Here is a 14,402-nt window from a genome sequence, read left to right on the forward strand (position 1 = left end):
TAGGGCCTAGTAGGCCTATTCTGTTAATAAGAGGAATTTTTCACAGGTGCTTTACAGTATTTTGAATTGCATTGTTTTAGGGTTAAAAAATAAGTTTGTAAAATTAACAGATAATTTCCGATTCCTTTTTATGTTTTTCTACGATTTTTATTTGTATTTTTATTTTATTTGTATTTATTCATTTATTTTTCTTAAGGTGCAGTCCCTTTCAGCAAAAAGGCAAAAAAGTTCAATTGTCCACACTGTAAAAAAAAAAAAGAAAAAAAGTTGAGCCAACTTAAAATTTTAAGGAAACCAGCTTCAGCAGATTTTTGAGTTTTCTAAACTTGTCGTTTTAAGTTTATACAACAACAATTTGAGAATCTCCCACAAAAATAAGTTGAGCAAACTCAAAAAACTTTCTTTCTTTTTTTTATTTTTATTTTTATTTTTTTTACAGTGCATTACTTCTGCAGCGATATGTGAAGCTTTAAATTAATTTGAAACCAAGCCGTTTTCTTTTGGTGAATTCTGGTGACCAACTCAATGTCTTTTCGCACGCTACATTTCCGATCGCGTAGGTTCTCCTTTTAAAATAGCTGTAGCCTATATTTCACCCGCGAAAATTGGCCGAAAACAAATGTGAGTGCACCTTTAAAGAGTAGTAGTATTTCTGCACTATCCAGTAGGCCTATTTAAGAGACATCATGGTCTTCTTGTGAAGGCATTCTTACCTGAAATCACTTTCAATTAGGTAAAATGAAAATGCCTAATTCATGTAAATGCTTCGTTTCTGAAGGCTTTGTAATGAATGAAGGAACTCACGGAGTCTTGGCCATTGAGGAATGTAGCAGCACTGAGATCTCCACACTGTCAGGATGCGCGCACATTTATAAATAAATAAATCAATTGTGTCTCTGGCTCGCGCATCAGCGCTGGAGCTGACCGTGGTGCTGATCGCCGCGCGCTCGCTCAAGATCAACACTGACATGCTCGAGCGTCAGGATCTGATTCTGAACACCTCCGACACTGAACTTGACGCTCCCTCACAACCTTCGTTTTCGGAGGAAATCCTAAAATAATCGAGCATGAATCTGAAGTGAGACGGAAGCGTTTTGGAAGTCGAAGGAAAGTCAGTATTAAACCTGATGCTGACATGGACGTTTCGGCACGTGTTTTAATAGGATTTGCGAACATGATGTCCATCGTGAGATTTTTACTGTACTTTATTTAAGATGTGTGTTATTTGAATGAATTTATATTGATGATGTTGCTATAAACATATCCGTTTAGAAGCAAAAGAAGATAGCTACATCTATTTGGATTCTTGGACATTTGAAGTGGAGATATGGCTCGCGTTCTTGTCCTTGTTAACTCAGTCGGACTGTTGCTCTTCGGTACTGAAATGTTTCTGGTGGGAGCAAGTAAGTTTATTTGTCTGATAATCAGTGTTCTGTCTTGTATTGAATGGATGCACGTGAGCTTCTGTAAATGAGATGAACTGAACCTTTGCGGGTTTTGCTTGGATGCTCTGTGTTGGGGGTCTGTGAGCAAAATCATGTCATAAAAATCAGGATTTTTAAATTCAGATCGACAGGTAGGCTACTTAAATAACCTCCTGCACGTTGAATAGTTTTAATATAGCAAAGACACATGTTAAAATGCTGACTAAATTGCTAAAGTGCTTGACTGGTTAAGAGGTTAGTAGAGACTAAAATTGGCTAGGAATTGACTTTTTATCATTTGTTTTTGGATTTTTGACTTTTATTTGAACACTTGACTGATAGTCAAATAGTCTGAATTCTCAGTGTGGCAAGTGGTTGTTCTTTCACTAAAAGTTTTATAGCAGTATATTACAAATAAATGAGTTGATTGCAAAATATTAGTTTGATTATAAAATATAAAATGAATAGCAAAACTATCATCACAGATTGGCCTATATAATACTGGTCAGATTAAACATAACAATTAATCACTCAGCTGAAGTTGTTTTCTACAATATGTTGCATTGGATAGAAGATTACTGAAAGTTCATTGTGTATAACAGAAAATGTAACAGCAAGAAATAACCGTTAACATTCATGTGTTTTGATAAACACTTTTATCCAAAGCGTCTTATGTTGAGTTCATGGTATACATTTTAGCAGTTCATGCATTTCCTGTGAATCGAACCCATGACTTTGCCGTTGCTAGCACCATGCTTTACAGTTTGAGCTACAGGAATACTTGAACCTTGTAAAATCCTGGCAATATTTTTACTAAACCGATTTTTCTTGTATCCTTTTTGAATATTTTTGGGGGAATTAGTGAATTTTCAAGCATGGCATGAAGGTTTGGAAGCATGTCAGGAAAATACTTTCCTGTATTGTTCTGATCCTTTCCCTTTTTTCCTGATTGAGTCATCTGGGATTTTGTGGTAGCTTTGATAAGGCAGCAGTTGGCACTTCTGTTCTCACAAGCACAGCGTTTCTGTCTGAAATATGAATATTTCCAGTGCTGAAAGTTGCTTCTCGGAAACCAAGACATCTCTCCTTTTCCAAAATAGATTAGACCTGTCAGAGGCAATGCAATGGAATAGCCCAATATTCATGCTCGATGACTGCATATTAAAAGTAATCATTTACAAGTACATGTAAGACTAAATAATCCATTACATTAATCCACCACAAGCCATACATTAACATAAATGCAGAGTCAACACAAATATTATGCAAATTGTAGAAAGCCATGTCCAGTACATACATGACACCATAGACACATTTGATTGGGATATGTGAGAAATTATGATCATGCAGTTTGAAATCTGTCCTAGTTTATGATCCAGAGCAGCTTCTTTGCAGAGATTTAGGACTAGAGAATAATTTAAATTCATCTTGGTTTCTTTTCCTTGACAACAGACACCTGAAATAAGCTAGTTAGTGTCATGCTGAGCACAGCACTGCTCAAAATACTACAGCAAAATGGCTCTTGATTAAAGGAATAGTTTACAAAAAATGAAAGTCTGCTGAAAATTTAGTCATCCCAAGCCATCCAAGATGTAGATGAGTTTCATCATCGGAACAGATTTGGAGAAATTTAGCATTATATCATTTGCTCACCAATGGATCCTTTGCAGTGAATGAGAATTGAAAAACAGTGAAAAACTTGTCTCATCTAAGTCTGGGGAGAAATTTGCACTGATCTAGTACAATTTACAAGCAAAACCTTGTCTAAACAAATCTGTTAGTGGATTTTATGTGAGAGGACAACAAGGGATGGATGGTATTGTGGATTATGGACTTATATTTTGGCCAGAAGAGACAGTTTAAAGTTAAAACATCTTTGATTTCGAAACACTCAGTTTTACACTTCACAAGATTACTGATTAATTCATGAACTGGAGTCATGTGGATTACTTTTGGATTATTGTGATGTTTTTATAAGATGTCTGGACTCTCATTCTGACGGCACCCATTCACTGTAGTGTATCCATTGGTGAGCAAGTGATGAAATGCGAAATTTATCCAAATCTGTTGTGATGAAGAAACAAACTCATCTACATTTATAAATTTAAAGCAAATGTTAATTTTTGGGCAAACTATTCCTTTAAACTCACATTAGATCAAGACTGAGTTTGATGTTGGTGAAATAAAAAAAATTAAAAAAAGAGTACACTTTAAGTCTGTAATGAACTTTATGGAATGGCAACTGCGAGCCATTAGTACCAGACCTGAAGCTCTAACATCTAGATGGAAACATATGGGTGTGGTGTTCATGTGTTCAAATACCTTTGCCCATGTAGTGTATATCCAGAGGATCTGTGCTGAAATTGGCTGCCTGTTAAAAATTGTCAGACTTCCAACACCTCATCTGGCCCGTAGTGAGGTGACAAGAGAATTGCATCGCCAGGCCAGACCTGGTGGACCGTGGTCACCAATTACATTGACCTTAAACTGCCACACCATCCAATTCCACCTCTGGTGGACCCAGGGAGGGGAAGTGTTCACGGATCACTGCTAGACCCTACACAAACCAATCGAATGAGTTTACATAGCTAGGAACATAATTGACAGTGGGAAATGAGGTCACACTTGTGCACAGGTGATATGGTGGAGCAGAAATGCATGACTGTGTCATCTCATTAGTATTCTAAGGTATTTGTCTGTAGAATTAAAAAAAAGCACAATTACATTTTCATACATTTGGACAGACATTTAAATTTTTACAAATATTTATAGAATATATTATGAAATGAAGCAATTTATTTTATTGTATCTATAGTAAATGACATTATTTAAATATTTAAAAAAATAATAAATTCGAAGCACAGTCAAAAATCAATACATGAGCATGTTAATGTTACAGTGTGAAACTACTTATATTTCATATGCGTATTAATAAGATAACTCTGTATATGCTGTGTGTAGGGTGACTATTGATCACATCTAGATTGGAACAAAGAAAAGCAAAAATGTCTTTTACAAAGGCTTTCAACATTTCCACACAAAAGAAGGATTGTTCAGTTTTGTTTGTGTGCGTGACTCTTCTATTATGTGTCTTTGAAAAGTGCTTTGTCTTGAAATCTAAGGACATAAAAATGTAATTATAGAGAAACATCAAGTGCAGGATACTAGTTCCCTTTCAGTCGGTCATTCCGAGTCACGTCGGATGACCGACGAATTGGGATCTCGCCAGAGAGACCAATCCACTTCGAGTGTAACTAAACGAGCCAATGGACATTGGCATGCGATCATTGCATCCAGCTGCCGCTGATCACAGCGTGAGTATAAGAGGCAGCGGGTGCACCGCATTAATTCATCCTTTCGCTTCGGAGCCGAGCGGCGGAGAATCACTGCTGCTCTCCTTTCCTGCGAGTGAGAAGAGCGAGCGAGCGAGCGAGCGAGCGCGGGCGTTACAGCGCAGCAGCGGTGGTCGCGGTCTCACGGGAGAAGAGATCGGTTCCCGTGAAGACAGCCACACTCGGAGTGTGTGGTGGCCAGCTCCCCTGCGTGCTTCAGCACTTAATAAAGAGCAAATTTCTCTAAAAGAGCAACACGGGTGATCACGTCTTTTTAAAGATGTCTTATCACCCGTGCGTTTCTGGGTGTGGTCGTTTCCTGGCGCCTCAGGACGGTCACGATTGCTGCCTCACGTGTCTGGACATTCAGCACGCTGAGGAAGCTTTCGTGGATGGTTCATGTTCTTCTTGTGGGGACATGACCATCTCGGAGTTGCATAATAGACTCCGCTATGTCAAACATGGCGGAGTCCCTCTCCCAGATAGCAAAAATCATTTGGGCCAGATCTGGTCCAGACCCATCGGACGTTCTGGCCCAGATCCGTGTAACTGACTCGGGCCGGTGTCTTTTGGCACAACGGGCCAATACCGGCATGAATCCGTTTTTTCCGGATCTGGGCCAGCTCCAGACCAGATGCGGTTTCCTTTATGGTGATTTGGCCCAAATGTGGGCAGGATCTGGTCCAGTACCATGCCGGATCTGGGCCTGCTCATTTTGTGTATATATATATATATATATAGGCCTTCATACACACACACACACACACACACACACACACACACACACACACACACACACACACACACACACACACACAAATAAGTTGTATACATATCTAGAATTCAAACACAATTTGTTTATTTGTACAGTGCTTTTCACAATACATATTCCAATGCAGCTTTACAGAAAATGCATTTAAAAAGAATATTGCATTTAAAAGTTACAAATAAAAAGAGTAATGTCCATATGCCACAGTATTTGTACAGTTCCCGGATAATACAAATCATACAAGTAGATAATGACTATTTAAGTTGAAATGATAAATACCTTTAAAGCAATGTTTACAAGCATCTTGCAGAATACATAATTAAATACCTTTTTTTTTTCTTAAGGTATAATACGAAGGTCTTGGACAACAAAAAGTTTAAAGAACTGATTTAGATGTATAGACAATTACTGTCCTGAACACTATTAAAACAATATTCATATTAAAACAATTGAATTACTACACAAAACCTCTTTTACTACACTACATATTTTCTTTCCTTTTGATAATTTTTGCATCAAAAGCTAAATTAAAGTTCATTTAAAACTACCCCAAGTAGTATAAGTCTCTACTTCTAGTGCTTACTGTACATAATATTCAACAAGCTTAAAACAGTGCTACACAATGAGAATGAGAAGAATCTGAATAATTACCACCCGGAAATTTTATTCACAGGGAAAGGTCTTACAAATGTGTCACCATTGTGTGCTTGAGTTGGTTCTAGTTGTTCGAGTCTTCTGCAATGCGAGCCCTCTTTCTGACTCCACAGCTTAAAGACAGTTCCCCCCTTTTCGTTGTCTCTAAAAAAACAAAAGATTAAATATCTTTTTAATATTAAAATATTAATATATTAAATATATTACACACACACACAGACACACACACATATACAGTACATATATACACAAACACACACATAAGGTCAAAAGTTTACATACACCTTGCAGAATCTGCAAAATGTTAATTATTTTACCAAAATAAGAGGGATAAGACATTTACATATTGTTCACAAGAGAAAACAATTGTTGAATTTATAAAAATGACCCCGTTGTTTACATCCACTTGATTCTTAGTACTGTGTTGTTCCCTGAATGATCCACAGCTGTGTGTTTTTGTTTAGTGATACTTGCTCATGAGTCCCTTGTTTGTTCTGAACAGTTAAAACTGTCTGCTGTTCTTCAGAAAAATCCTTCAACTCTCACAAATGCTGTGCTTTTCCAACATTTTTGTGTATTTGAACACTTTCCAGCAGTGACTATGATTTTGAGATCCATCTTTTCACACTGAGGACAACTGAGGGACTCATATGCAACTATTACAAAAGGTTTAAACGCTCACTGATGCTCCAGAAGAAAAAATTATGCATCAAGGGGGTGAAAACTTTTTGAATTTGAAGATCAACTTATTTTGTCTTGTGGGAAACATGTAACCCAGACAGCAACATAGTGTTGGCCCAGATCCGGCCCACATCTGGCCCGCGTGAAATCCATGTGGGCGGATCTGGGCCGACACTGCTTGCTGTCTGGGAAGTATCTTCTGTAGCTTCTGAAGGGCAGTACTAAATGAAAAAAATATTTAGGCAAAATAAGAAAAATGTACACCTTCATTCTGTTTAAAGGTTTCCCCCCCCCTTAATGTATCGTGTTTCCTTCTAGATCATCAGCAAGCGTTTTTCACTTCCAGTTCTTGTTGATTATATAATTATAAAATGATCGTACACAAAATTAATAGTAGTTATTATAATTGATGTGGTTTGGAATTGGTAAAAGTGCTTAAAATATGATCAGAATATTGAATCACCTAATAATTATGCACGCACTGTATATGCTTTTCCACATCATAAATCCCAGACAGCAAGCAGTGTCGGCCCATATCCGGCCCACAACTGGCCCGCATGGATTGCACACAAGAGTCACGGTTTATTAACATGCTCCACTGTGGAAATTAGTGCATGGGACATCAGTGTCATACACACTTCCTTTAATCACCGACTTGAGATGAAAAAGGGTTTGTACCCAAATGACACACAGACTATAGCATTGCTAGAGGACTATGATTGTCATAACAGATATATTGTTCAGGATGAGTGTGAAGTTATTTGAAGGAGCATTTCTCCAGAAAGCTGCAATACAAAATCGGCCCTAACAAACAGTATGTTCTGAACAGCACTAGTTGTAACATTATCAGGCACTCATTATTATCAATACTCAATTATAAATTGTGGCATTCAAATAGCTTGAATAACTCAAACTCCACTGAAAACTTAAAAAAAAAAAAAAAAAGGACTCACCTTACTATTCGACAGTCCCGGCTCTCAGGTGGAACCTGAAATTGAAACAGATCGTTATATAGTGTTGCTGGACAATTTCTCAGTTCATTTACCCAATTAACATGGAGCATACCATTAACAGAAATAAAAGCATATTTTGGCAAATATTTTATAAATAAAATCCATACCAAACAATATAATGTAATACATGTCTATCTCCTCAGTGCCCCTCTGTTTCTATCATTCAGTGTGCCTGAAGGGGACTGGGCTGGGCAAAAGTTTGAAACACATTACTGTTTTTAATGTTCTTGAAATAAGTCTCCTATGCTCATCAAGTCAGCATTTATTTGATCAAAAATACAGAAAAAAAATATATATATATTGTGAAGTATTAAAAATAATGAAATGAAATAAAATAATGGTTTTCTATTTTAACATACTTCAAAATATAATTTATTTCTGTGATCAAAGCTGTATTTTCAGCATCATTACTCATCTTCAGTGTCACATGATCCTTCAGAAATCATTATAATATACTAATTTGATACTCCGTTGTTATCGATGTTGGAAACAGTTGTGCTGCTTAATTTTTTGGGAACCTGTGATACTTTTTTCGGGATTTATTGATGAATAGAAAGTTAAAAAGAAAAGCATTTATTTATTCAGCTTTGCCATCACAGAAATAAATTCTATTTTAATTACAATTTTAAAAGTAATTATCAGTTAAAATATGTTAAAAAACGTAATTTATTCCTGTGATGTGCAGCTGTATTTTCAGCATCATTACTCCAGTCTTCAGCGTCACATGATCTTCAGAAATCATTCTAATATTATTATTTGCTGCTCAAGAAACATTTCTGATTATTATCAGTTGAAAAACAATTATGCTCCTTAATATATGCAGAAACCATGATATACAACCATTCACATGTTTGGTGTGTGTTATTTAATAGAAATGACTGTTTTTATTTAGCAAATAGGCATTAAATTGATAAAAGTAAAAACATTTATAATGAAGCAAAAAATATATTTCAAATAAATGATGTTCTTTTGAACTGTCTATTCGTCAAAGAATCATAAAAATGTTTCCAGAAAATGTTTTTTTTTACATCTAATAATAATAAGAAGAAGAAGAACCATTACTGATAACTGAGCACCAATAAAAATCCAGCACTAAATCAGCATGTTAGAATGATTTCTGAACGATCATGCACTGGAGCAATGATGCTGAAAATTCACAGTAATAAATTACATTTGAAAATCTATTCAAATGATATTTCACAATATTACTTTTTTAATTTTATTTTTGATCAAATAAATGCATGCAGCCTTGAGGGTTAGCGCTTAAACGTTAACATTGCTAGCCCACCATGACAGGCAGCAATCTTAAACATTACATTTTAATAGAAGCAGTCAAAATTACTAAAGTTTAAATTAAGTAATTAAGTTAAAATTCGTTAATTACGTATAATTACAGACCTCTGGACCGTTTTCTTCATGTTAGCAAGTCCTCTGATAATAGGCCTAAAGTGTTCGCCGGTCCAACACCGATCTAAGGAGCAATAAAAACACCAAACCTTTAAGTTACCGAGTACACAACATAATAAGAGATTAATTTGTTAGTAGAACAGTGTGATCACACGGTGTGACATACCTTGGTGAAGTTTTTGAGGATAACAGTGTACAGTCCGTGCCTCGATCGTCTTGACGTCTTCTTCTTCTACTAAGGTTTATTGGCGGTTGGAAAACAACTTTTTGGTGCATTACCGCCACCATCTGGTGTGAGTGTGACAGAATGTTTTGTATAAGCATTGTTTGTTAAAAAAAAAAAAAAAAACACTATATCTTTCCACTTAAATTGGTTTCTCTAAGATATTGAAACAGTATATTACAACACATTTTTTTTTTACTCTTTCCTCAAAATGCTAATCAAGCCAGCATTTATTTGATCAAAAATACAGAAAAAAACTGTAATATTTTGAAGTATTACAATTTAAAATAATGGTTTTCTATTTGAATTTACTTCAAAATACAATTTATTGCTTTGATCAAAGCAAATATCTTTGATGTCTTCTGTACTGAACTGCAGAAAAACCGCTCGTTTCGGACGCGGCCCGGATCTGCTCTGCGACAGTAGTTCCCGCCACTGAAACCGGGACCGGGCTGGATCCGTGTTACAGCACTGAAACGGATGTGACTGTAATACGGATTTGCCGGTTTGAAAACGGATCCGGCACAGAGTCAACTGCTGTCTGGGCTGCCTCTGCCGCGATCCAGCGTTCGTTCACGGGGCGGCGCTGTATCCGGTGGAGTCAGAGGTGATCTGAGGGTGACAGTGAGGGCTTCCCCAAGAGGAGTTCCTCACCCCTCAGGCGCTCCGCAGCCGGTGGGGTTGCCGTTGGAGCGGGCTGGGACCTCTGCAGAGCGGGGTATACCGCCTGTTTCCTTCGGTGCTCCCCCTGACGACCAGATGTCGGTCGCTGCATCGGAGAGCGAGTCGCCCTCTGGGGATGACGACTCGGCTGCGTTGCCCCCTTCGGGTGTGGTAGCGTTGTCCGAGCCAGACCCAGAGATGACGGCTATGCTTTCCCGGGCCGCCGAGAATGTCGGGCTCGTGTGGAATCCTCCACCGCGTCCCGATCCTTCAAGGCTGGACGAGTGGTTTCTCGGTGGGGGTCGCGCTGGTTCTCAGCGCCCCCCTCCGGTGCCATTCTTTCCGGAAGTGCATGAGGAGCTTACAAGATCGTGGAAGGCACCTTTTACTGCCCGAAACAAATCTTGTGGCTCCTCCGCTCTCACCACTCGATGGTGGGGCCGCCTTGGGGTATGTGGGCATCCCCTCAGTGGAGCGGTCTGTGGCCATGCAACTATGTCCAACAGCCGCTACCACTCTGCGGGTGACCCGTGTCTCCCTCGCGGGCCTGTAAGTATTCGTCAGGTCTAACTGGCAGTGCTTATAGAGCCTGTGGGGAGGCGGCTTCTGCCCTTCACGCCATGGCGTTACTGCAGGTCCACCAGGCCAAAGCCCTGAAAGACCTGCACGAGGGTGGTCACGACCTGGCGGTTCTACATGAGCTGCGTGCTGCGACGGACCTCGCGCTTCGAGCGACGAAGGTGACCGCACAGTCTCTGGGTCGTGCGATGTCCACGCTAGTGGTCCAGGAGCGCCATCTCTGGCTGTGTCTTGCTGACATGAAGGAGCAGGAGAAGGTACAGTTCCTGAATGCTCCCGTGTCGCAGACCGGCCTTTTCGGCGACGCTGTCGAGAGCTTTGCCCAGCAGTTCTCGGCAGCCCAGAAGCAGACTGAGGCGATCAAACACATCATGCGCCGGAGGAAACCTGCTGCTTCCACTCCGGCTGCAGCCCCTCAGCCTGCTCGTCGCCGTGGGCGCCCCCCTGCGGCTGCCCCCGCTCCCGCGCAGCCGCAGCAGCCTTCCACCAGGCAGCGTCGTGGAGCCGGTCGCAGGCAGGACGCCCAGCCCGTCCAGGCCCCCGCCAAACCTGGCGGCAAGCGCAAGTGCAAGAGGCCCTGAGACGGGCGACCCGGAGATGGTGGAGACTGCTTGTCGGGAGATGGTGACCGCACCACTCCCTCCCCCGGAGGAGGGCCGGGCGGAGAATCTTTTGTTTCGTTTTGTTTTTGTTCCGCCGCTGGCCCAGCAGCCAGCGGTACCCAAAACATCAGTAGAAGAGCAGTTTTCTCAATCTCTGGGTCTCAAGAGGAGGAGAGTGGTGAACCGTGCATCACGGGATCACTTCCCTTCTCCTCTCTCGCCAGCAGGCAGCAGTGGGTTGCCCAAGAGCACCCCTCCTGCCCATTTGTGGAACCAGGTAAGGGCGGTAGCACTCGAGTCCCCGCTTCAAGTCGTCACACGCCAGGCTGTCACAAGCCTCAAGCCGGGTTCCTGTGTTTCCTCCCTCACGAGGAGGAATCAGGTGAGTGTTACACTGCACACCCAGACCCCGCCCCCTGCCATCACAGGCCAAGCCGTCACAGGCTCCGGGCCGGGTCCTTGTGTTCCACCTCGCTGCCCCACCGCGGGTATGTCGGTGGCCTCGTTGGTTCCGCTGGCACGGTCTCTCGGAGCCTGGATACAACGGGCACGCAGTGTCAGGGGTGTGGACGGGTCCCCAACTGCGTTGGTATATCAATTGCCTCGAGTTGCTGGCAGTACGCCTTGCCTTGAGCCGCCTCAGAGGGCGCCGGGCAAGGACGTTCTGGTCCGACGGACAACACTGCGACCGTTGCGTATATCAACCGGCAAGGCGGTTTACGCTCCGTCGCATATCGCAACTCGCCCGCCACCTCCTCCTCTGGAGTCAGAAGCATCTGAGGTCCCTTCGTGCCATCCACATCCCAGGAGTGTTCAATCAGGCGGCCGACGAGCTGTCTCGAGCGGCACTTCCTGGGGAGTGGAGACTCCATCCCCAGGCGGTCCAGCTGATTTGGAGTCGGTTTGGAGTTGCTCAGGTAGACCTGTTCGTCTCCAGAAACCACCCACTGCCAGTGGTTCTATTCCCTGTCCGAGGCAACGCCGCACGGATGCACTGGCACAGCTGGCCCCTGGGCCTGCGCAAATATCGTTCCCCAGTGAGCCTGCTAGCACAGACACTGTGCAAGATCAGGAGGACGAGGAGCAGGTCTTGTTAGTGGCTCCATATTGGCCCAACAGGACCTGGTTCCCGGAACTCATGCTCCTCGCGACAGCCCCTCCCTGGCCGATTCCTCTGAGGAAGGATCTGCTTTCTCAGAGACGGGGCACCCTCTGGCACCCGCGTCCAGACTTGTGGAAACTCCATGTGTGGTCCCTGGACGGGACGCGGAGGTTCTAGGTGATCTGCCCCAGGAGGTAGTTTCACTATTGCTTCAGCACAAGCACCGCCCACAAGACGGGCCTATGCGCTGAAGTGGAACCTGTTCGTCGAATGGTGTTCCTCTCACCGTGAGGACCCCCGGAGATGTTCGATCAGAGCCGTGCTTTCCTTTTTGCAACAAGGGTTGGAGCGTAGGTTGTCCCCCTCCACCCTTAAGGTTTATGTTGCTGCTATTTCCGCTCACCACGACCCCGTAGAGGGGAGGTCGGTGGGGAAGCACGATCTGGTTATCAGGTTTCTTAGGGGGGCCAGGAGGTTAAACCCGCCTAGGCCTCTCCCTACCCTCTAGGGATTTGGCATTGGTGCTAAGAGCCCTACAAACTGCCCCTTCGAGCCTTTGCAGTCAGTTGAGTTGAAGTTTCTCTCATGAAAACCCTGCTCCTGACTGCGTTGGCCTCGATCAAGAGGGTGGGGGACCTGCAGGCATTTTCGGTCGACGAATCGTGCCTTGAGTTTGGGCCGGCTGACTCCAGTGCAACACTGAGGCCCCGGCCCGGCTATGTGCCCAAGGTTCCTACCACTCCCTTCAGGGACCAGGTAGTGAACCTGCAAGCGCTGCCCCTGGAGGAGGCAGACCCAGCCCTAGCTTTGCTCTGTCCTGTACGCGCACTGCGACAGTACGTGGATAGAACTCAGAGCTTCAGGACCTCAGAACAGCTCTTTGTCTGTTACGGAGGACAGCAGAAGGGGAAGGCTGTCTCCAATCAGAGGATGGCCCACTGGATAGTGGATGCCATCACCTTGGCCTATGAAGCACAAGGTGTGCCCTACCCGCTCAGGTTGCGTGCTCACTCCACTAGGGGTGTCGCATCGTCCTGGGCGCTGGCTCGTGGTGCCTCGCTAGCAGACATCTGTAGAGCTGCGGGTTGGGCGACTCCTGATGTGAGGCTAGTGCCCATATGAGAGACCCTGCTGGGATCCCATATGTGTATTCCACGGTATGCTTATTAGAGCCATGTTTCCCCTGGCAGACCACGTTCTGCCATCTCTAGTGATGCAGCCTGTGCCATCTCAGAGACTTCCATGTGCAATAGGGCCCTACGGGGTTACTTCACCTGTCTAAATGCCACTTAACCCCCTCTGGGAGGAGGTGACTCCGCAGTGTGCCTCTTCCAAACGGAAGGGCATGCTTCCTAGTGTTTCCAAGTCCTACTGTCTGGGTTGTCCAAGGAACAACAGTAGTTGACCTTCTCTGTGTAGAGCCCGGTCCTATCGTCTGCCTTATAGGAAGGATCAAGAGGTCTACACAGGGCACTGGAAGGGGCAGCTCCTGTGGCGTTTTGGTAGGATCCCAATTCGTCGGTCATCCGGCGTGACTCGAGTGACCGACTGAAAGGGAACGTCTCGGTTACGTATGTAACCCTCGTTCCCTGAAGAAGGGAACGGAGACGTCACGTCCCGTCGCCACAGTTTGCTGTACCACCGCTGAGCGGCATGAATTAATGCGGTGCACCCGCTGCCTCTTATACTCACGCTGTGATCAGCGGCAGCTGGATGCAATGATCGCATGCCAATGTCCATTGGCTCGTTTAGTTACACTCGAAGTGGATTGGTCTCTCTGGCGAGATCCCAATTCGTCGGTCATCCGACGTGACGTCTCCGTTCCCTTCTTCAGGGAACGAGGGTTACATACATAACCGAGACGTTTCAGATCTAACAGAAAACAAAATACTCCATAAGGGCAAAAATGAATTACAAATTATGCACTGTCAGAAAAATGTAAAAAATTTACCC

General features: G+C 43.2%; 1 protein-coding gene and 1 long non-coding RNA gene across 3 annotated transcripts in view; one reads left to right on the forward strand and one right to left on the reverse strand.

Annotated features, from left to right (window-relative positions):
- The first annotated feature begins 932 nt into the window (after positions 1 to 932).
- fndc4a (fibronectin type III domain containing 4a) overlaps positions 933 to 14,402 on the forward strand; it is a 41,071-nt gene continuing 27,601 nt past the window's right edge. Inside the window, exons 1-2 of one of the 2 annotated variants that reach the window (XM_058754942.1) lie at positions 933 to 1,186; positions 1,273 to 1,403. In XM_058754942.1, the coding sequence (XP_058610925.1) occupies positions 1,328 to 1,403 (76 nt within the window). In that variant the 5' untranslated portion in view covers positions 933 to 1,186; positions 1,273 to 1,327. The remainder of the gene's footprint in view (positions 1,187 to 1,272; positions 1,404 to 14,402) is intronic. The other variant, XM_058754944.1, reaches the window with a different exon arrangement.
- On the reverse strand, positions 5,658 to 9,584 carry LOC131526594 (uncharacterized). Its single transcript, XR_009267500.1, has 4 exons — positions 9,447 to 9,584; positions 9,272 to 9,344; positions 7,814 to 7,848; positions 5,658 to 6,323 (listed from the first exon to the last, which is right to left on the reverse strand). It is a non-coding gene; the product is annotated as an uncharacterized LOC131526594 (long non-coding RNA).

This window comes from Onychostoma macrolepis, chromosome 20 (assembly GCF_012432095.1).
Source record: "Onychostoma macrolepis isolate SWU-2019 chromosome 20, ASM1243209v1, whole genome shotgun sequence".
Lineage (NCBI taxonomy): Eukaryota > Metazoa > Chordata > Actinopteri > Cypriniformes > Cyprinidae > Onychostoma > Onychostoma macrolepis.